This window comes from Eretmochelys imbricata, chromosome 17, assembly GCF_965152235.1.
Source record: "Eretmochelys imbricata isolate rEreImb1 chromosome 17, rEreImb1.hap1, whole genome shotgun sequence".
NCBI classification, from domain to species: domain Eukaryota; kingdom Metazoa; phylum Chordata; order Testudines; family Cheloniidae; genus Eretmochelys; species Eretmochelys imbricata.
In genome coordinates, this window is record NC_135588.1 from 17,148,834 (window position 1) to 17,172,745 (window position 23,912).

At 40.9% G+C, this 23,912-nt stretch overlaps 1 protein-coding gene across 4 annotated transcripts in view; it reads left to right on the forward strand.

The window, feature by feature from the left end:
* Positions 1-23,912, forward strand: part of ANKFY1 (ankyrin repeat and FYVE domain containing 1) — a 58,007-nt gene that overhangs the window by 25,844 nt on the left and 8,251 nt on the right. For 3 of the 4 annotated variants that reach the window (XM_077836998.1, XM_077837000.1, XM_077836999.1), the window contains exons 7-23: positions 749-914; positions 3,727-3,931; positions 4,802-4,870; positions 5,944-6,143; positions 7,071-7,168; positions 7,591-7,816; positions 9,139-9,237; positions 11,261-11,414; positions 12,601-12,769; positions 15,553-15,671; positions 16,586-16,742; positions 18,001-18,201; positions 20,173-20,349; positions 21,321-21,468; positions 21,715-21,805; positions 22,247-22,371; positions 23,288-23,434. In XM_077836998.1, the coding sequence (XP_077693124.1) occupies positions 749-914; positions 3,727-3,931; positions 4,802-4,870; positions 5,944-6,143; positions 7,071-7,168; positions 7,591-7,816; positions 9,139-9,237; positions 11,261-11,414; positions 12,601-12,769; positions 15,553-15,671; positions 16,586-16,742; positions 18,001-18,201; positions 20,173-20,349; positions 21,321-21,468; positions 21,715-21,805; positions 22,247-22,371; positions 23,288-23,434 (2,551 nt within the window). The remainder of the gene's footprint in view (positions 1-748; positions 915-3,726; positions 3,932-4,801; positions 4,871-5,943; positions 6,144-7,070; positions 7,169-7,590; positions 7,817-9,138; positions 9,238-11,260; positions 11,415-12,600; positions 12,770-15,552; positions 15,672-16,585; positions 16,743-18,000; positions 18,202-20,172; positions 20,350-21,320; positions 21,469-21,714; positions 21,806-22,246; positions 22,372-23,287; positions 23,435-23,912) is intronic. The other variant, XR_013348306.1, reaches the window with a different exon arrangement.

The window sequence follows — 23,912 nt, forward strand, 5'->3', positions numbered from 1 at the left end:
ATGGAGTGTGCTTGTCTGGCATGATACAAGCACTTCAGCTACAGGTGTTGAAATGACATCCATGGACAAAACCAGTATAAATCCAGTACCTTTAATATCCTTTACACGATAATATAACTTGTATTTTTCTTGCCATTATGACTATGGTAATAGTGTGACCTACCTTTTAGTTAATTTTTTTAAATGCTTGCTCAGTTTCTTTCTATTGTATATTTGCCACTTTCTTTGAAACCATTACCTCTGAAGAAATAACATGTACTGCTAAGTCTCTTCTGAAGTCACAAAACACATTAGTTTCCTTATGTGATTCAGTATAAATGTATGGCTTGAGAGCTGTTGAAAATCTAATTCAGTATCTCCACTTATACAGCTCTGACCAGTAGAGAATCCCTGAGGGACAGATTCTGCCTTCTCATAAACTTGAAGACCAAATTTCAAAACTAATTAATTGTTTCAAAACTAACTTCAGGATCAGCTTTCCAATTAGAGAGGACTTGCTCTCAGTTGTTCTTTAATTCAGTCTCAAGATAGTCTCTTTGTTTACTCTGTGTATGTAAGATAAGTCTCTAAAGAGATTTAATTTGATATAGTACTAGCGTTTGTTACATTGAAACTTTCCTTTAACAGTAATCATCGTTATCCAATATGCAACTTTAAGTTGCATATTCTGAATGCTCCCCTGCATATATTTGTCAGCCCACTAAATTGTGGGGTGTTTTTTTTGTTTGTGTGTGGGTTTTTTTGGTAGCTGCCTGGGAAGCTCAATGAACTGGATCACAATGGAGACCTTGCTTTAGATTTAGCCCTCTCTCGAAGATTGGAAAGTATTGCAACCACACTGGTCAATTACAAGGCTGATGTGGATATGGTGGACAAGAAAGGCTGGAGTCTGTTACACAAAGCCATCCAAAGAGGTAAGGATATTGAATACAAAAGTTATCCTATACTGTAATGGTAACTTGCTTTTGCAACTTTTTCCAGTAGTAAGTATATCCTAATTGAGACTGGTGTGTGTTTGCTTTTTTTTTTTAATGCATCTCTTAATATCTTCTGCCAATGACTCAATTTTAGTTTCAAAAGTTCCTTGGCAAAAGAAGGCAGCTGAAGTCCCAGACTTAGGTTCATATAAATATATGAACATGAATAAAATGACAACATTAAGCTTCATGAAAAGGATTCTTTTTGGAAGTAAACACCTTGCTTGCTGGGTTGGCAACTGAAATGAAACTGCTAGTTTCTCATACAAACTACTTTGGTGTTGTCCTAGAAATAGTGGGGTGGGGTTGAGGGGGCAGAGAATTCCAAACCTGGATGTTCAAATCCTAATTCCATTTAATGGAGAAGTGACTCTCAGTGCCTACTAAGTTGTTTAGACTGGCTAAAACCTCAATAGCTCATGCAGATATATCTAGGAGAGGTGAGAAGAGTCTCTTCCCTATTTTTTTAATTTGTTTTATTTTCTCCCTCCCCCACCACCCCCCTTTCAGGATTGCATAGCTAATAGGGAGAGTAGCTTCTCACCCTTCCTGCAGACAGTAGTGGCCTGCCCCCCAATCAGCTGGTCAGAGGAGGACCCTAGTCTTTTATGACAGTCAATAGTAGGAAGATGTTTGTATAGGTGACTAACTTCAAGTTCCAGTGGGCAATAAAGTATCATTGGTACTTGAAGACTCTTGAGCTGCTATCAACACGAGAAGAAGGAAAGCAGATAGTGTGAGTATTCACAGAACCCAGTAGGAAGCAGTTGCCATGGCAGTAATGCTCAGGAGGCTTAAGAATAGAGAAACACCTTCTTGGCTTACATCTTTCCTGACCAGATAGGGCTGCATGAGTCTCCAGTATAAACCCTAGTGACCTCATTGTATGTTACTTAGCCTTTTGTTGTTGCAGTCATTATTTCTTTGCTTTGACTGGCTGCAGTAGGATGCTGCTGTTGCTGCTTGCGTGTTCACTTGGTGAACAGTAAATTAATGCTTCCCACAAGGATGTTTCTCAGTTTTCGTATAAACAGCTTATCTACATCTGAAGTTTAGGAGCTCAAAAGGCCAAGCAAAGCTCCTTCATTAGCTAACTGCAATTAACCTAAGGCTAGTCACACTAACTCTACCAGTAGAGCATGGCGGGGAGGCATGATCCTAGGAAATGCCAAGCATGACTTGCAAGAGAGCTGATTACTCTTGACTCCCACTGCCAAGGCCTTCTAGGAACTGGCTTTTTGTGGTTTTATTAAATGCTGCCTTCCCACGTGTAAACCTTGCAGAAGGGTAACTCTCTCAGGGCTTCACCACTGTCAAACTTCTTAATTTTAGCATTTAAACATGAATACTTAAATTGTATTTTCTTGCCAGTTACTTTGAAACCGATCTTTCAGTCTTGCAGTTGACTACTTCCTGGTACTTGAACATGCAATCAAGTAGTTACTGTTTTATTTGTATTACTATAGCATCCTGTTTGACTTTAGTTGTGTTCTGGTGGAACAGACTGTGAGTCAAACCAATGATCTGACTTTATTTCCAGGATCAGCCTAACTTCTCCTGACTGAGAGGGAAGTTACTCAGATTCCTGAAAAATTACACTTTTTTAATGGGACCTTAACTATAAAGAGAGCATACAAAGCTGCTGATGTAAGATTTGCTGCCATATCAAAACTGCTACCTGTGAACCTTTTTTAGAAGCATGCAGAGGAAAAATGTTTTTAAAGACAAGTAACTTCTGGAAGTGCATTCTTGTACTTAACCAAACATGGCAGGGGAAGGAAGGATGGTTTTAAGGCACTGGACTGGGACCTGGTATTTATGGGTCAATTCCCAGGTCTCACACAAATAGTCTCTGACTGTGGAAAGTTACTTCATCTCTCTGTAAAATGGGGATACTACTTTTCTCTGGCTTGTCTGGGCAGTTTTTAAATTCTTTGGGCAGGAAATCTCTTAAAATGTTTAGGTACAGTACCTACCATGATAGGGCCCTGATTTCTGTAGGCACTACAGTGTAATGTAAATACCTTAAATAACTAGAGTAGTGGCTCAAGCTGTTCCACATACCCAGACTCTCTCCAGTTTAGCAACATGATGCTAGCAGCCTCTGATACCTGTCGGTGTCACCCAGACTGATAGCTTCTGAACTAGAGGGAAGTGTGAACCGAAATGACGTATAGCTATAGCCTGTCATACAGACTTACACTCTGAAAAGCTTAAGAATAGCTAGAATGAGACTTTCCTATTGCTTTATATAACAAACTTTAACTTGTGTAAACCACTCCTATCTGTTGCTGTTGTCCTATGACTCCATAAAGGATCATTGCCATAGCAGGACAATGGGGAGAAGAACCTTTTTCTCTAACTGACACGACACAATTTTGGCATAGGCACTAAGGAACCCGCTCCAGTATACCCTAAAATGTTTTGGCCAAGTAATTACATTCTAGTTCAAACAGACTTAAGTTAACCTTCCGGTAGCAAACACTAGCTTTCTAAGGAAGCCCCTTACATTTTCCCCCTTAGTATCTTTTGGAGGGGCCAGCCTGACATAAGCTTTACAGTGTACATTGCAGCTGTTGGCTTCTAGCAGGGAGGAACTTAATATCAAGCAGCACTTTTATACAAGAACACATTTCATGATGCCTATGGAACTAACACAGATTGCAACCTGCTGAAAATAGCTTATGTAGAGCATATAATGAATCTTAAAATCAGATGTGTAATCTCTCCCTTTTGCCCGTCCCAAAAGGAGATAAGTTTGCTGCCAATTTTCTCATTAAAAATGGTGCCCGTGTGAATGCTGCTACGCTGGGAGACCAGGAGACTCCTCTACACCTTGTTGCATCGTATAGCCCCAAGAAGCACTTGCCAGATGTGATGTCAGAGATGGCACAGATTGCAGAGTCCCTCTTACAGGCTGGAGCCAATCCAAACATGCAAGACTGCAAAGGAAGGTGAATATATTGGTAGCAGTGTCTAGCTTTGGTAACCATGTCTATCTAATCAGTGTGCTGCAGCTTACTGAGAAGGCTCTGTACCTTCAAGGGAATAGACCAGGAGATGTCTCAAAGATCAAGCTGGATTATTTCAATGGGAGACCTGCAGATACCCTCATCTCACTGGTAGACAGTGGTATTTTAGTAAGTAGCATTCTTCTGTCAGGCATTACTGAACTGGAGGCAATGCCTTGGAAAGGAGGTGAAGTGGGGAACTGGCTGGTGAAATACATGGAGAACAATTGTACACTTTACTGACTATCAGCAATATATAGTTAAGCAATGGAAATAAGAGGTGAGACAAAACATCAAACAGTTGTCACAAAGTGTTTGGGATCCCCTGGATATCAGCTTAGCTTGCTAACAAAGATACAGTTTTTGCTAGGTACTCTGGGCACAGCCACACTTTTGAGTCCTATATGCAAAAACATTTTGAAGCTTTCTTTTGGTAAGGTAACAAATGTCATATCAAAGAACAGTAGTAGGCTGTGGAATGTGCAAGACTGCTAGATCTGAGTACTAGGAAATGGACTAAGGTAACAGTCTGAAAGACCCAAATTTACCATTAGGGGAAGTTAAATCTTCAGGGTGCTGCCTAAGATTGACAGAGCTAAACTGCTTGGGTCTTCACCAATCCAAACAGGCTTCTGGTACCTCTTTTCTGTTGAGACATATTTGTACTTGCCCTTTGACTTTGAAAGTCAGTGGGCAGGTGCTGGAGGAGCAAAGTCTGACCTGAGTCTCCAAACTTGTATGGAAATGTGAAATTAGATTTTGATGTCAGAAAAATGTCTTCCTAACTGTAGCTGACTCTCTCTCTCTCTGCAGGACCCCATTACATGCATCAATTGTTGTTAGGAATGATCCTGTATTCAGTCAGCTTCTCCAGTGCAAACAGTAAGTCTGTTTATTTTTTAGGTTTTAATTTGAATAGGGTACTCCAAACCACATCATACAGTGGAGAGGAATGTATAGCTGTAAGCTATTTCTTTTGTTAAACAATAATCCCAGCCATTCAGCATTCCTTAGATGCCAGATTCTCTGGATGCGAAATTGTGCAAGTCTGCATGAGGTAATGAGGCCTATGACACTTTGGTTCTATTTCTAGCTTTGTTGCTGGGTGACCTTAGGCAAGTCACTTCACCTTTTCTGTGCCTTCATTTTCCCCATCTGTAAAAATGGGGATATTCTTACTGACCTCCTTCTGGAAGGCGTTATGGAGGTCTACTGATAAGAGCTATATAAGAGCTAGCTATTACAAAGTTTCAAATGGAAACTTGTATTGCTAAGGAAGTTGGTCTTCTGGCTTGGTATAGAGGAGGCAAAAAAGCTTTTTCCCCCTCTAATACTACCTTAGTTTGCAAAGAAGTGAAGTGCACAGCAATGTCTTTGGGGGTAGGTAAAATAAAGCAGTACTACTCTGAACTAGAATTGCAAAATGGATGAGCAATTATCAAGCTCTTGAAATAGCTAGTCTGAAATCCTTCTTGGGTCCAGTTCAACTCTATGGGGAGTGACTCCCATTAACCTTGGGAGACTAATAGGGCCCTTCAGATGCCTTAGGGAGAGCAGTCCCTTCATGCATGCTCTAGGTAAAATGTGTAGTTACATGTGTATAGAATCTACAACGGAGTCTTTAGTGCTATATCTCCAACAGAAACCTGCCCCTTTTAAGTGACTATCTTAGAGTGGTCGTAAGACAGGCTTCACTGTAGCCTCAGAATTTTTTTCCTTTGTGCAGTTTAATTTCACCATTGGGTTTAAAAGCCTGTAAATACAGGTCTAAGGAATAGTGGTCTTAGTAAGACCTTAGCAGTTGTGGTTATAAAACTATGTAATGGTGGTTCTTTTTAATGGAGTCTTACTTATCAGATTCTTGGAAGGTGTTCCTTGGTGCAGTGTGTGTGGGGGGGGGGGGGCTTTAAAATTTTTTTAGAGGCTATCTAAAAATCTAACTTTTTTTTTGTTAGATTAGACTTAGAATTGAAGGATCATGAGGGAAGCACAGCTCTGTGGCTTGCAGTTCAGTATATCAAAGTGTCTTCTGACCTGTCTATAAACCCTTTTGACGATGTCCCTGTTGTAAATGGAACCTCCTTTGATGAGAATAGCTTTGCAGCAAGACTAATCCAGCGAGGCAGCAATACAGATGCACCTGACATAGTAACAGGTAAAAGAGAGGTTTGTATTCATAGTTAGGCAAAAGGTTTGGATGACCAGATCACAAATGCAGCAGTTAGAATAAAAGCTCGTTTAATAAGAACATAAGAGTGGCCTTACTGGGTCAGACCAAAGGTCCATCTAGCCCAGTATCCTGTCTTCCAACAGTGGCCAGTGCCAGGTGCCCCAGAGGGAATGAATAGAACAGGTAATCATCAAGTGATTCATCCCCTGTCGCTCATTCCTAGTTTCTGGCAAACAGTGGGTAGGGATACCCTCTATGCCCATCCTGGCTAATAGCCATTGATGGACCTATCCTCCATGAATTTATCTATAGCATCTTGCTTCAAAGTAAGGTGGGGGGGAAGGGGCGGTTGGTTCTACTGAGGTCTGAAGTGCCACAGGCCCTATTATTGTAACCTTAATAGGGTAGAATTGGTCCAAGATCTTTAGAGGATAGACTTGGAAGGCACAGTGACTCTAAACCCTGCTATATATTGTCTAGAATGCAGATTCATAGCTGCACACTTAAGCTAAAATAACTTAAACCATAAATGGCTAAATAAAACTTTGAAAGGAGTTCATGTATATGCTCCCTGATGAGAATTAGATGCTGTCACAGGGGGAGGCTTATAGAATGGGTGGAAAATCCTGAGATGGTGCATGAAGTCAGGAATATTCCATGCTGTTCAAGTCCTGGAGTTGTCCTCCCTTCCTTTCCAAAATGTGTCGCTTATTCTTTAGTGGCAGCTTGGAAACAAATGTAATGTTGAAGGGGCTGATCAGACATGCATATCCTTCAATAAGCAGCATCTCTGCTACAGGTCTTCCAAGTTCTAAATCTCTTGGGGGTAGGATACTAGAGATGTTCCAAATTATAACTTTAAATCAGTGGATAGTACTCTAACACTGCATGCATTTTCATATTCCCTTTTAGGAAATTGCTTATTGCAGAGAGCAGCTGGAGCAGGAAATGAGGCAGCTGCTCTCTTCCTGGCAACCCATGGGGCAAAAGTGAACCATAGAAACAAATGGGTAAGAGAAATGTAGATTTTATTGCCCTCCTCCCCCCCCGCCCCGCCACGCAGAATCCAGGTGTAACTAACCCCACCATACTGTATGTGGTGTGTGGGTGGTTTTTTAAACCAATTGATGAAAATCTGGAATGCTAGAGTGGTGATGACCACATTATGGTGTACGGACAATTGTGCTCTGTTCCCATGGCATTACATACTGCAGTGATGTGTTAACACGTCTCTCCTAATAATGCCTTCAACAGTCCATGTTGAGAAATGCTGAAATTCAGTTAAAATTAGGCTAGTTGAGTATAGTGTTTACTAGTACACAATAAACAGAAAGCAGTCTTGGAAGCTGCTGTACACCATTCTAATTGAGGGGGGCTTCCTGATTTAACGGTTGGTTTCAGAACTCCTAAACCTTTTTTTTTCTGTTTAAAGGGAGAAACTCCATTGCATACATCTTGTCGGCATGGCCTATCAAATCTTACGGCAGAGCTTCTACAACAAGGAGCCAATCCTAATATCCAGACTGAAGAAGCAGTGTCTAGTCAGAAGGATGCATCCTCACCACCTGCATCAGAGAATGTGTATCTGCAAACTCCCCTTCATATGGCTATAGCATATAACCACCCTGATGTGGTGTCAGTCATACTGGAGCAAAAAGGTGGGCCTTTGTTCAAACTGTACTGCTGCTACTAGATGGAGTGATTACAGCAACCTGCATACCATGGCAAGCTATGAGTCCTATTACATGAGTCTTCTCTATCTCCCTGTAGGCTGAGTTATATTTAGTTTCACTGTTTTCCAAGAGTAACTTCTCAGTTGCTTGTTTAGCACAAGCTGAAACTTTGGAATGTCTAGTTCTGTATTTTCCCATAATTTAATATATTCCCCTGCTGTGTAAAGGGAGTGCCAGGATAGATCTGTAGTCTTGGAGGCTGGACTTAGAATGTGGGAGGTGGAAGACACCCACACAAATACTGACTCCTTCAGTTTCTTTCTTGCCCCGTGTTTCAGACTAACAATAGAAAATTGTAAACTCGTGTCACCAAGAAGAAAAATATTCAGTTCAGGTGGATGGCAGGACTCCAGGCTAGGATCTTTGTAACTACGTATCACAGGGGTTTGCAAACTTTTTGGCCCAAGGGCCACTTTGGGATTGCAAAACTTTATGGAGGTCCGGGTAGGGAAGGCTGTGCCTCCCCAAACAGCCTGGAGCCCGCCCCTTATCTGCCCCATCCAACCCCCCCCGCCCCGCTCCTTTTCACCTGACTGCCCCCCATGGTACTCCTGCCCCAACCGTCCCCCAGGACCTCACCCCCTATCCAACCCCCCTGCTCCCTGACTGCCCCGACCTCTAACTGCCACCCCCCCAACCTCTGCCCCATCCAACCACTCCCTGTCCCCTGACTGCCCCGACCTCTAACTGCCACCCCCCCAACCTCTGCCCCATCCAACCACTCCCTGTCCCCTGACTGCCCCCCGGGATCCCCTGCCCCTTATCCAACCCCTCCCCGCCCCCTTACCACGCCACTCAGGTTGGCAGGAGCTCACAGCCATGCTGCTGCCCTGCCCGGCCTCCCCCTCAGGGGCTGGGCAGGAATGTGGCCTGCAGGCTGTAGTTTGCTCACCTTTGACTTACGTCTAGATGTCTAGTTGTAGCAAATACATAAGGACAGTGGATGGATATTTCTGCTCTTCCTTGGGAGGCAGGACTTGATTAAAATCCTGGAAAGTTATTGGCATCATATTATTTTTTACATTATGGGTGAAGGATGTCGAGCATTGAGAATTGCCAACAAATTTCCCTTAAATATCCTAAGAGCTACTTAACTTGGGGAAAATTTTTGTAACGCTTCCAAAAAGTGACTTGGTCATTTGGGTCCGTTGAAATCCAAGTATAGCAAACAGGTTTTGAGATTGATGCTTAAAAATACAGGAACGCTTTTTTAACCTTGGTTCAAATTCTGTGGTGTTGTCTTTCAGCTAATGCCCTTCATGCTACCAACAACTTGCAAATCATTCCTGACTTCAGTCTCAAGGACTCTAGAGACCAGACAGTATTGGGACTGGCATTATGGACTGGTAAGGATTTATAAATTCTCAGTCTTTGTGGGAAAAATAATTGAGACTTAATGTGAATCCTACACACAAGTCAGGAGGGGAACCGTATTGACAATCACTCTTTTCCGTTTATGGAACTACTGTATAGTCAAGGCCCTTCGTGTTTTTGTTCATTTTGTTTAAAACTTTGCAGGAATGGATAGAAAAGTGGGTAAAACTGGTGCAAAACATTTCAGTTTTCTGAGTAAATATCAGGGTTAACATTGGGACAAGAAGACAGAAAGAAAAAACTAACAGAACTACATGTTGAAAGTAAAAGCAGTTTAATGCTCTGGTTTTAATTCTTGAACTGTTCATTAATAGTGCACGTATACATGCACGGATATCTTCCACTACACTAACTTTTATTTAACACTTACATTTATATTGCATTTACACTTAACCTAATTTTTTAAGGGGAGTAAACCTAACATATTGGATTTTCTTAACATAATAAATATTGTCATTTACTCGAGTGGCCCAAAATTTGGGTGAAAAATCAGTAACAAACAGCTTTTGTAAAACTGAGGAATACTTTGGGTAAAAACTAAGGGCCTTATAGTACAGTAACTGTCCAACTCCAGGCTTCAGAGACTTAGTATATTCTTCATTGTTGGGGAGGAAGGTTTTTTTTTAAGAAACCTTGTTTAAGATTTTATTTCCTTTAGTTTATCCGAGGAATTAATGGAAATTCACTGTAGTTCCATGGTGCAAAGTTCAGAGAACACTTAGGGTTAAGTTTATAGCCACTTTTTAAAGCCCTGTATCTACTTTGCATGACAGATCTGTCTTTTGGCTTGCTTCGTACACTGAGAGTAATGAGCCAGCAGATGGAAAGACTACCCCCTCCCCCCTTTTCAGGCACATGGAAGGCATAGTGCTGTACATGTAAAAGGAATACTTACCCTTTCCTCAATCTAGGGGTGGATATGTAGATATGTTCCCTTTCCTCTTTTTCCAAAGCTACTTTCCCCTTAAATGAATTCGACAAGTCCATAACTCCTGGCTCTGACACTTGTATATAGCCATCACTTCATTTGTGTTGCCTCCGTGTACTGTAAGATAGCTTTCTGGCTCTTTGTCAGTGAGATCTGAACTTCATCAAAGACAAGCCAATATGCTTAATTTTTCTTGCAGTCAGACATTTTGGTACACAGCCACTTGAGATCATGTAATAGCTGGGATATTTATGCATTATATTGAGTGTCCTATTTTGGATCAATTTAATTATCTTAAAAGCAAAAGGGTGATAGCCAAATAGATTCTATGTATCTTTCTTCTAGCTTGGCATTTTTAAGTGCGGTTCTGGAACTATGGCAGTGCAATAGGTTAGGCACCTAAATACTATAGTGACGGACACTTAGGATTCTAGGAGTGCCAAAGATGAAATGTCAAAGTGAGATGTAAAGCTGGTGCACTAAGCTTTTTTTTAGCCAAATTCAAATCCTGTCTTCAGTTAGAGGGAAAAACAATGGTCTCATTCTAGCTACATTTTTATTCACAACATAAATCATTACAGTTTAGCTGTTGTCACCCTCTGATCAGGAGAGGCCTAGAGTTAGACTAGCCATGGTGATGAAGGTCAAGCTAAAGAAGTATCGTCAGAGCTATGCTGGAAGCCCCTGGCTATACCTGGCTCCAAGTGTTCTAATATTCATGAATACTAAATCCACTTTCCATTTAAGACAGACAAACAACCTTAAACAGGGGCATTAGAAGTGTGGCTGATGAAAAATTAACCACCTCACGTACTTGTGAAGATAATTGTACTAATGTTAAAATTAGCTAGTGATGGTTTACAGGTAGAGACTGAGTTTTACCTATTGCTTTATATCAAAATAAAGATTTTCATTTCAATTTGAAGCAAGTTTCAGGCTAATTTTTTCACTATATTAAAAATTGAAAGGTCTTGATACTAATATCTTCATGGGTAAAGCTTTACAGAGGATCCTTATTGTAACTCAGTTTCTGTAGGGATAAATATTAACAAGCTGTCACTTTCCAGGCATGCACACGATAGCAGCTCAGCTACTTGGGTCTGGTGCATCCATCAATGACACCATGTCAGATGGACAGACTCTGTTACATATGGCAATACAGAGACAGGATAGCAAGAGTGCTCTCTTCTTGCTGGAACATCAAGCAGATATAAATGTCAGGTAAGATGTTTGTGGTTTTTTTTATTTTTTATATCTGTTGATGTAGCTCTGAATTGGAAGAATACATAGGAAAAGTGGTTGAATTAAGCTGCCTCTAAATGAACAGCTCAAGAGTAAAAAGTGCCAAATTCTTGATCTCAATTCAAAGATATTGGGAGTTTCTCATTGTGGGAGAAGCTGTTATATTTTTAATTATGGTTGATGGACAACCTACAAAGTTGGTAACACATACTATCCTCTATCCATGTCAGATTTCCTACAGATAGCAAAGGGAGGCTTGCCCAAAGATAAGGGTTAGAACATGACCTTAGCATTAACTCAACTTTTTAGTTACTATCGGTGTTTGTACTTTGAGTCACTCAGTGTAGTGATATGGGGAGAGAGGGTCATGAAATTCTTTCAGTGCTATATCTGCTCTCTGTTGAAACTTGTGTGTGCAGGTGCCCAGGTCTAGTAACTTTACAAAATTGTGTGAATCCTTAAATCTGAGAATCCAGTCTTCAGCAATAGGTTTCAAAATTTTCACCCCAGTAAGAGGAATGGAAGCACCTCGGGTCTTTAGAGCTGTTAATGTCTGCATACTCGGGAAGACCACTTAGCATTGGTTTACACTTGATTCATCCTTGGAAGACATTCTTCCAAATCATTATGGCCAGAAACATAAGATAATGAAATGTAAGATAAACACCTCATGGGTGGGAGCCAGTCAACAGGCCAAGTGACACGGCTGGACTAATGCCAAACCTCCCTGTCAATCCAGTGCCTCTGGTTCACCTTTTCTCTGACGTAGTGGTTCATTATGGATGACTCTGCTCCCTGGCAGTAACTTCCCTAAAAAGCAATCTTTGGTTTCAACAGATCTTGTTATCTAAGTGTACCGGAGACAGACATGCCCAACAGCATCTTGATGCTGTTCATTAATAGAGCAATTTTAACATTATGGCAGTGATAATTTGTTGCAAAAAACAATGAAAAGACACAGTAAGCTTGTGGATAGTGACTAAATGTGTTGATATGCCCTTCCTAAGTGTCTTAATCTACATGTTTTTTTAAACCAAGGAGTTTAAAACCCAAGTATATGAATCAAGAGCTGATACTCATTGGTCTGCCAATAAATCGTTGCAACAGAATGTCTATTTTTAATGAGGTAACAATAGACCTTATACAGCAACTGTGCATATTACAGAACTCAGGATGGAGAGACAGCTCTTCAGCTAGCTATAAAAAACCAGCTTCCCCTTGTGGTTGATGCTATTTGTACCAGAGGGGCAGACATGTCTGTGCCAGATGAGAAAGGGAATCCTCCACTATGGCTTGCCCTGGAAAATAATTTGGAAGACATTGCATCGACTCTGGTAAGACAAGCATTTTCACTGTGTCCTTAAATTGTTTACGTTTGTCAGATTTTGTGGTTCACAAGTCATCAAATGCTGTTGAGAAGACAAATTAATTTCTAGTATGCTAATGGTGTAAGAATCAATAGCAACATATGGCTTCTATAGCATTGTCAAATCTGGTACTGAAGTAGGCTTTTAAACTTTTTTGGAAGACTTCTTCTTCAAACTCTTGGTTTTGTTTCTAGTCAAAACTTAAATGCCCCCTACCAGCACACACCTCCCAAGCTTTCATGACTCTTGAATCTATATCATCCTTTGCCCTCCCTAGTGTTTTTAGGTTCCTTGAACTTGTTGGAAAATGTCAAGAACCAACAAAAATGTGGTACTGCAGGAATTAAGTATTTGCTGGACCACATGCTCATCTTTCTGTATGGGATCTAGTCTGTAAAGGTGCACTAAAGCTTATACATACTCTCATGTAACTCTTACTGCTGCATCAGGTTTTTAACATGTTTGGTGTTTTATAAAGTTTAACAGGCTTCAACTTGTCGTCCCCCCCCGCCAACAAGATCTCATGCAACCATTAGGGGATCTAGCAATGCTCTTATTGCTATTAGGTCCTCTTTGTTGGAGACATGAGGGTATTTCAGAGGTTACTTCCGCAAGGGACCTGGAAATAGAAAGAGGAAAAGAACTGTAACTCTAAATTAGAGGGTTTTTTAAAAAGCTGACAAGTTGAGAAATTTTGGCTTCATAACTGTTCTCCATAAGGATGCTTCTTTTAAGTCTATAATTTTTTGTGTGGGACCAATACATACTATATTAAGATGGGAAGACTAACTTTCAAATAAGTAAAATACTTGGTTATTACTGTAGAGAATGGCCTAAACATAAGGCATATGATGAAATGGCAGTGAGTATTAGCGAATATATCTGCAGTACAGCACTACTAAAATCAATGCAACTTATCTGGAAGGATCTAAAAGCTTGTTCTAAAGGGTTCCAGTATATGAAGATAAAATGTAGAACCATAAATATATGGGTCAAAACTGGAAATGTAAAATTTTCAAAACTCTGAAATGCAAGTGGCCTGACCATCAACGGTGTTGACCCCTCCAACTCTCATTACTTTCCTGATAGAGTGAGCACCCCCAACTCTAAGGGAAGCTAATGTCACTTTTTAAGTCCCTACATTTGAAAATTTAAAATTTTCTATCCGCCTCCTTCAGATTATGAGATGTGATTTTTCTGAAATTTAAGCATTGTCTTGTGTTCATGCTTGCCTAGCAGAGCAAGATTCCAAATACCCATTAATCTAAAATATATGGTAAATGGTCACTGAAATTTAATTAGTCCTGTTTTTACTATTTTCTTGGGGAAAACAGTGCCCTAAATGTGCATGGAATTTGAGGCTATATTAGGAATATTCAGCTGCAGCTTTTTTAGAATTATTCCTGCAAGTCAATTAGTTACTCTCATTACTGACCCAATGATACAATGGGGAACTTTGGACCAGTTTTTATGCCAGTCGTCTTGCTGTATATGTATGTGAAGTTAGGAAAGGTAAATATTCTGCAAGTTTTTATGCAGCCAGTTGTTAAATAGCAATGTCTCCAAGTTGTCTCAATTGCCAGAACTATTCTTTAGACACCTTTGTAGTTGCATAACTTGATCGCTTTTGCTACAATATTACTTAGCAAGCAGATCACTTTTAATAAATCGTAATAGCCATTTAATTTAAAAATTACTTATGTCAAACTCCAGCTTGAAGCAGTTTTTATAGCCAAAGTTAACTCCTTAACAAATGGAAGTGCAACAACATTATTCATAACAAGACTACATTATTCCAGTGAGCTTACTTTAATTTTAGCTTAGGTATGTTCCTGTGGTGTTAAAAAGGCTTTCTTGCTTCTTGTTGGAAGCTTATGAGCACTTATGAGCACATCTCAAAATACCTCCTGAGAGAACTGGCTGGCCAGCTTCTCTCCTCGTCTTCCCCCCCCGCCACACTTTTTTTTTTTTGAATTTTTTTAAGCCAGAGGTTCAAAGGAGCTTTATCTTCAAGTTTTTTTTCCCCTATTCCAGAAGATCTTGTTCCCAAACAAATGGGGTTTGATGTAGCGATTTTAAGTTCAGACAGAATTGTAGATTACTTTCTACATGCATAAAAGATTTGGGGCAGAGTGATGTCATCTTTCTGTAAAGAATGAGTGTCCTCTAGCAATGTCATTTATAGTTCCGAATGATTTTTAACTGACTACTTCTTCCATTCTTGCCTAGAAGGGTGCACTTACATTTGGTTCCTCATCCTGCTCTAGGTCCCTTTTCATTGAGCATGACTAGTAAAGTTTGACATACAGCTAATTTCCTTGTGAATGGGGTTATAGGAAGTGGTATTAGATGTCTTGGATCTCCCACTTACTGCTGTGTGTGGTGAGAGTTACCATGGATCTGATGAGCTGGAGTTACAAACCATCTTCCGCTTACTGGATGGATGACCCATCTGGTCCCAAACAAATCTGAAACTTGTTCCCCTTATGGCAGTCTCCTACAAATATTTCACAAGACTAGAGACAGCAGTTCCTAATCTACCTTTTCACAAGGGAAATATATTACAAAAGCCAAGAACTAATGAAGGAATAAAAAAATTTTAAAAACCTATATTGTGATAGCACCATCATGGTGGGGAGGGAGGCGTTTCATTGCTACTCTTTTTAAAAAAAAAAAAAAAAAAAATAGCCAAGTGACTGTATAACTGAGATGCAGGCATCTTAGCTTATTGTGCTTCATTGTTAATTCAGGTAAGACATGGCTGTGATGCAACTTGCTGGGGCCCAGGACCAGGTGGATGCTTACAGACCCTTCTGCACAGAGCTATTGATGAAAACAGTGAACAAATAGCATGCTTCCTTATTCGCAGGTCAGATATGAGTCTGTTTTACAAAGTGGTGTAGCCATGTCAGTCCTGGGATATTAGACAAGGTGGGTGAGGGCAATATCTTTTATTGGACCAACTTCTGTTGGTGAGACAGACAAGTTTTTGAGCCACACAGAGTTCTTCAGGTTGGTGTAGCTCAGAAGCATGTATCTCTCTCCAACAGAAGTTAGTCCAATAAAAGATTACCTCACTCACCTTATTGCGCTACAAAGGAAACTTTTTGTTTGTGTACATATTTCTTGTTTAGAACCTTCAGACAGCACTGTCCATCATACTGGAGAGTGGTGCTTTCCCAGTGGATGCTGTGTTCAGCATTACCCAATGTATCAGTTTGGTAACTTTTTTTAATGTACTCCAGAAAAGATGCTTTTAATGTCTGCAAACAAAGCATAGGTGCACTGGCAGAGGGTAACTGTACATCTTAATTTTGTTTCGAGCTAACAGTGGGTATGCACATGTCACTAATCTTAATGGATTGATCATTCTCATTAAACTGTCTTTCTTTTGTTTAGATTTTACTCTTTAGTGTGGAACAAGCTTTATTTATGAAGCACTGATCAAAGCTACCAGGTACACACTGCATGGTAGCTCGCACAGTTGCTGTTTTGAATTGTCAGTTTCCTTCAGTAGTCAAACAATGAAAAGCTCAACACTTTTGTAGTAAAAGTGCTTTTCCCCAAGATGAATGTTAATGTATAAATTCTCACTATTGTTGCTACTGTAACCATAGATGAGGGTAAAATGAACTCTTGCGAGAGGTTCATTAACACATGCACATGCAAAAGCTGCTAGTGAAGGGCTTGTAAGGAAAGAGCTTTCCATATTGGTTTGGAGCTGCTAGTATCAATTCATCTATGGAAGTATATTTGATTGGTACGTTGCTGCTTTCCTTTTAGTGGTTGTGATGTAAATAGTCCTAGACAGCCAGGTGCTAATGGAGAAGGAGAAGAGGAAGCTCGTGATGGACAGACACCTCTGCATTTGGCAGCTTGCTGGGGGCTGGAAGAGGTGGTACAGTGCCTTCTAGAGTTTGGTGCCAATGTAAATGCACAGGTATGTAGAAATGTGTAGGTTTTTTTCCAAAAAGTAAAAACACTCTCTATTGTAAGCTCTCTCTTCAGTTAGCTTGAGACTTTTGATTTAACATGGATCTTTTTTGTCACTATTTTGGTGTCCATATGTTGCATCTTTAAAATAAAACAGAATATTCAGTGCTCAGCCTTCCAAATGTATGGGTAGGAAGGGATTTTGTCTGATTGGACTGGGGGGATCTACTCAACTGTCATACGTGTGTGTTCAACTTCATAACAGAGATGTTTATCTCTTTCCATATATTGTCATCCCTCTCTGGATTATAGAAACTGACTTTTTAAAAAATAATAAACCATTAAGAATTCTTTTAAAAAAACAAAACCCTTAACTTAGAGTGCACATATGCCCTAAAGGTCCTGCCTGACTATCCAAAATGTTCTGTTTGACTAGATGTGTGGCATTGGTTTGTTAGAACTGCAATCCCATATGTACCTACATGCATGTAGGTAGTGATCGATTCCAAAACTTCCACCAATCTGAAAACGCATCATAGTATGCATGTCAGGTAATCCTGAAAGTATCTGTTTATATGTTGCATCAATTAAGACCCTTTTAGATCAACTTTTTAAAGCATTGTTTGCTTGATCCATGGAATTTTCTGGTATTTCAGTGCTTATTTCTCCTCCAGAAACGAAGTCCTAAATGCCTCAATATCTAACACAAATAGAGTAGATAAAAATAACAGGTAACTAAGACCCTAAAGTAATTATCAATGTGCTTGCATGATGCAGGAAGTGCAAAGAAACCACTTTTTAACTTGAAATAGGCAGGTGGGAAGTGTGGGGAGGGGAATGTTCAAGTAGTCCATAGCTGAAATAGTAAGTCTTACTGGTATTTGCTTGATGGTTTCTTTAGTGGCCACATATTGTGGACACAACTGCTAAATACTCATTACTCCAAAAATGTGTGGCTCTTAGAGGAGAGGGAGAAGCAGTATTTGAGAATGTGAATTGGTTTGTTTGAACAGATAGACCTTAATAATCTGGACTATTTCCCAAAGACAAAGCCAAATAACAAATAAGACTCAATCTGTGTTACTGTTAAAATAACAGAGGATTTAACTGTTTTCTTAAATCATTTAGTACCTTTAAATCTCCCCATCAGGAGACTCTATATCCCACTCTTGCTGTACTGCTTTTGTCTGCTTGGAGACAAGAGGAAACTTCTGCCTATTACTGTATCTTTGATATGCAATGTGAACTTGATGGCCTCTTTGTAGGATGCAGAGGGAAGGACTCCAATCCACGTTGCCATTAGCAACCAGCATAATGTCATCATTCAGCTGATGATTTCACATCCAGAAATCAGATTGAATATGCGTGATCGGCGGGGCATGACGCCATTTGCATGTGCTATGACCTACAAGAATAACAAAGCAGCAGAGGCAATCCTGAAGCGGGAGGCAGGAGCTGCTGAGCAGGTAAGGTGGGGACATGATATTCATACTGGGTTCTTTAACTGTACTAGATGCACAGGTGTATTCATGCTTTATTTTGCTCTTAACTGGTTTATTCCAGATATTAATCCAGTGTGGCATGCAAGCAAGGTCTGCTGGGAAACCAAAGGCTGCCTGTGTTGAAGTGGTGTGCTGAGCCTTGGTGTCCACATTGTTCTGTATAGTGTCTTGTCAGTCCCTATAGCCATGTTATCTCAACATCTTCCTCAGCATAAATTGAAGGGTGAGCCCAGACAGATTAAAAAAAAAAAAAAAAGCCAAGAGAAGCAGTGCGTTAAGTCTTTGTAGTGAAATAAAACTTGTTTCAAGCTGTCTTATGTTATGGACTTCTACTGAAGTAAACATGCTAGAACAGTGTTATAAATGGTTCTTAAAATTAAACTCTTTCGTTGGTCAAGTACTGGCATTTGGACAGCTTGTTCTGAAGCAGGAAAACACCACTCCTAATTATGACTTAGCAATGCAATGTAAAACTGTGGAACCTTCACCTGTATTGTCAGGCTTCTTGGTGGAAATTTCGGACATCTGTTCAGCAGTCTTCTCCTCCTACCTTGTGTAAGTTAACTACCTATTAAGTATTTTGGGTGCATAGTTAAATCTGTTACCTGCACTATCTAAAAACCTTGTTTTCTGTGAAGTATAACCTCATCCTAAAATCTGTGGTGCACTAGTTAATTCTACCTTTAAGGCACATGTGGACAGTGGTTTTCCCCTCTGCCCCATGAAGAATAATCATGTAAGCACATCTTGCATTAGTGTGTGAGGATTGTATGTTGCCTTCCCTTGCATTAACGGTTATACTCCTGTAAATACATTTAACCAAAATAATTTTGTGTTCCACAAATAACAGAACTGTTAACCTGTTTTGCCTATTTCATTAAAATATTATCCATCTTGCAATTACACCTAGAAATTACAAGATATGAGATGTAGAAAGATACAAAAATATGAAAGAATACAAGCTTGTAAAATACTGGTTTGAAAATGGAGGACCTTTTTAAGAGCTAGCAAATGCATTCAACCATATTTCTTGGCAACTTTGTATCAGTTGCAGGGAATTGATCTATCCAGTAGGTCTCCTCCATCTCTAACTTCTGATTTAATAGTGGAAAGAATGAGAACTGGCTCTGTGCTTGCAGGTAATGACTGAGATGAGGGCAGCAGGTTGCTTGTATTTGTATTATTGTAACATCTAGGAGCTCTGATTGTTGACCACGTTCTGTACAAACAGAACAAAGACAGTCCCTTTTCTCTGTGGAGCTTAGTCTAAATATAAGACCAGAGAAAAGATGTGGATATAGACAGACAACACAAGGAAACAATGGGGCATTATTGGTGAGCATGATGGGCAGATGTCTCAGTACACCAGCAGCCTAAAAGATTGTCAAGTTTTATTTGTGGGCAGCACAGCTCAGTTCTCTTTAAGGAGAGATGTGAAGAAGGATAATGAGTTTTTGTAAATGTTTACAGGGAACTCCAGCATGGGAGAAAACCGTTCTTGTTTGGAAGCTTAACAAGTAGGTAATGGAGGCTGGCATCACTGGCCATTTCAGGGAGAGGCTGACCTTTTTATACTGAATGAGACGATAGGCTGTGAAGGGCCTCGTAGGTGAAAACAAGTAGCTTGTGTTTGGTATGATAGAAAGGGAACCAGTAGAGGGATGCATAGAGAAGGGTGATGTGGTCAAAGTGACAGGGTAGGAAAATGATCTTTGCAGTAGCATTCTGAAAGGACGTGAGTGGGGCAAGACTGCATTTCTCAAAGCCAGAGAAAAGGATGATTCAATAATTGAGACATTGTGCCTTGGAACATACGTCTAGTTAAAAACAGAGCTCAGTGATCATCCAACAATAAACTTGGTCTGTCCTGCTCTTCAGGAAGGCCTTTATGTAAAGCTTCATTGTATACATGCATGCGCTCTCTCACTGCTTCAGGTGGATAACAAAGGTCGGAACTTCCTCCATGTAGCTGTTCAGAACTCTGATATTGAGAGTGTGCTCTTCCTGATCAGTGTCCAAGCAAATGTGAATTCTAGAGTCCAGGATGCTTCTAAGCTGACACCTTTACATCTAGCTGTACAAGCGGGCTCAGAAATCATTGTGCGCAATCTGGTATGTACTCGAGAGGATTCAAATGATAAAAGCTTAATGTACTTGACTTTCTTCAAGTGTCTCAATGCAGATTATAAACCTTTCTAAAATAGCTCAAGAGTCACCTAGAGTCTACAGCAGAGGTGGGCAAACTACAGCCCGCGGCCCACATCTGGCCCGTGGGACCATTCTGCCCGGCCCCTGAGCTCCTGGCCAGGGAGGCTAGCCCCTGGCCCCTCCCCTGCTGTTCCCCTTCCCCCACAGCCTCAGCTCACTGCACCACCGGCATAATTCTCTGGGTATCAGGGCTGTGAGCTCCTGGGGTGGGGCAGCAGAGCGGCCTGACCCAGTCGTCTGTGCGGTGCGGCTGCCTGTTGGGGGGCAGGGAGGGCGGTGCGGCTGCCTGTCGGGGGGCAGGGAGGGTTGGATAGAGAGAAGGGAAGTTTGTGGGGTGGCCAGAGGGCAGGGAACGGGGGTGAATGGGGGTGGTCAGGAAGGAGGGGGGGTGGGATGGGGGGGCAGTCAGGCAGGGGTTCTGGGGGCGGTCAGGGGACAGAGACGGGGCGAGGGGCATGGATAGGGCAGGGGTCCTGGGGGGAGAGAAGCAGCGGGGGTTGGATGGGGGTGGGGGCTGGGCCACACCTGGCTGTTTGGGGAGACACAGCCTCCTCTAACTGGCCCCCCCCATACAATTTCAGAAACCCAATGCGGCCCTTAGGCCAAAAAGTTTGCCCGCCCCAGTCTACAACATTAAACTGGGAGTTGAGATCCATGTGTCATAGTACTAAGTCTTGGTCAAACTTCATATGACCACTTAATCTCTGTCTCAGTTCATCTCTGTATAATATTTGCCTCACACCTAGAGGTGGTGTAAGAACTAATTGGAAAGCATTTATGTAATACATTGAAGTGGAAATTATCTAGTGTACTGGCTGCTAATGTTCTCAAAGGAGACATTTTAGGGATCTCTTCATTCTCATGTTTTCTAACAGCTTCTTGCAGGTGCAAAGGTGAATGAGCTGACTAAGCACCGCCAGACTGCTCTCCACCTAGCGGCTCAGCAGGACCTGCCCACAATTTGCTCCGTCCTTCTAGAGAATGGAGTGGACTTTGCAGCTGTGGATGAAAATGGAAATAATGGTAAATGTATCTACTTCTAAACTTTTGCAAATCTTTGCAGTTTAGCAATCCAGCTCTTGGTATCCTCTGGTTTGGGAGCTGGCTGCTGAGTGGATTCCAATTTTTTCAAGGGTATGAAAGGGACAGGCTAAGTCCTAGAAATACAACTTAAAAAGTGTGGGTATGTGACTTTGCCAGGCTTCCTAACTATTCTGGGATGTCAGGAATGCCACTTGAACCTTGGATTTGTCTTTTCCCCCTCCCCAGCTCTTCATCTGGCCGTGATGCATGGTCGTCTAAACAATATCCGTATCCTCCTGACGGAATGTAATGTGGATGCCGAAGCCTTTAATCTTCGGTAAATACTGCTGTTGCATACTACTCTGCATGAACACAGACTTTTTAAAAGTTGCTTATGATCTAGTAATTGTGTATATATAAATGACTGCATCAAAAGTTTTAATTCTGTAGATCTAGCTTAGAAGTTGACAATTGATGCACTTTGAAAGTGCACAAAGCAAATGTTCAAAATTCACTTTATTCAAACACCTCTTAATTCTTTCACTATCTTTTCTCAGCATGAATTAACCACTTAAATCACATGCATTGAACTCTAAATCACTGATTCAAGAAAACAATGTAAACTTTATTTACCCATGATGCGCTTTAAAACTGGCTCCCACACTGCTTTATGGACAAGTCAGTCTGACGCTGACTGAAGTAAATATAGTATAAACACATCTTGGTCTGCATTACATGCAGATCTGTTCCAATATCTGAGTGTCTTTTGTGTTGTCAGAGGTCAGTCACCAATGCACATTCTGGGACATTATGGGAAAGATAATGCAGCAGCCATCTGTGAGCTCTTCTTAGAATGTATGCCAGAATATCCCCTAGACAAACCTGATGCTGAAGGAAACACAGGTAACCAGAATGTAGTATGTCTAGAATCTGAATGTTGCTGTTTTAAATACTATACAATGGATGTGAACTGAGAAAAGCAAGACTAGTTAGCATTACACTTGTAAAACTGAGATGCACATATTCAGTTAATAAATTTTAAATCTACTACTTTGCAAGACCAAACTAAAAGTTTTCACAGTTTCAAGGTAACTGTACCTGTGAACACTTTATGGGCTCTTACAGGGTGCCTCCCTTACACTCCAGACCTTTAGCTATCAGGACCACCTCTCTCCAGAGATTTAGGCTGCAAACTCCTGCAATTCATTGATTATATCAGCAGGTATGACTTCAGTTCTGCACCAGTACTCCTGGGCTTTCAAGGATAATGAGAGGGTTAACCAGTGACCACCCCGGTTTCAAAAAGTGAAATACTATTTGTAAAGATCCATCTTCTCTGTAAATACTTTTCTCTGAATAAAGAGCAGGCCTAGTTTATCAGCCAGTTACCTGTCTTCTTCCTAGGGATTCTGATAGGATTAAAGTAGTGCAAGGTTTGTCTCTCTTGGTCATAGTTCCATATCAGTTCTTGGATGCAGTGTATGTGACCTCTCTACGTCATACATTTGTTCTTTGCTTGCCGGGCCTCTTGAACCAGGTAAAACTAGTCTCTCCAATTTTCCCCCAAGGATTGAGACTTTTTTTCTCCAGAGTTGTTACCTGTCTAGGGATTTGCACTAATTTATTCCGTAGTAACTTCAGTTCCTGCAGGAAACCTTGTATCTCCCCCATTGAGTTAAGAATACAATCACTAGCCCATATAACACTTAAGTTGATGCAGTAGTCCTTGAATATTCCATGTGTCCATACTGTCTGTTACACAAGTATCTCCACATGTTGCATCTGTAAGTGTGGGAAAATGTCTGCCTCTGCTTTTCAGTGCTTCTGTTGGCCTATATGAAGGGAAATGCGAACTTGTGCCGTGCTATTGTGAGAGCTGGGGCTCGTCTTGGGGTTAACAATAACCAAGGAGTCAATATCTTCAACTACCAAGTTGCTACAAAACAGCTTCTCTTTAGACTCTTGGGTAAGTACATTTGGCACTCAAGGCATAACAAAAGCCTCGGCCTTTTTTTAATCAGTGAGACCTGCTTAAAGTTGAGACCCTAAATTAGTGGTCTGACTTTGAGGGGACCTGGGCTCATACAGATTTCACTGAGCGTTGCAAGTGCTCATACCTTTGCTCAACCTCTTCAGTGGATCTGTGCTTCACTTCAGGCACTTGGGCTTAAACTCTGGCCATAACTCTTTACCTTCCCTTTCTTAAAAGGGGGATATTTTATCTACTAACATCACATTGGTTTTCAAAATGGAACATTTGTTAAATATACCCCTTGACCACTTGCAGCATGCTCTTTGCACATGTCTTGGGCAATGAGAACAACTGTCTTTCTGGTTCTCATTTAATGTTGCACTCTAGTTGCAAACATTTTCGGGAGGGTCCAGCTTCCATTTACTTCAGAAAATTCTACTAAACATTCTGAACTTCGGCACCAAATATGCTA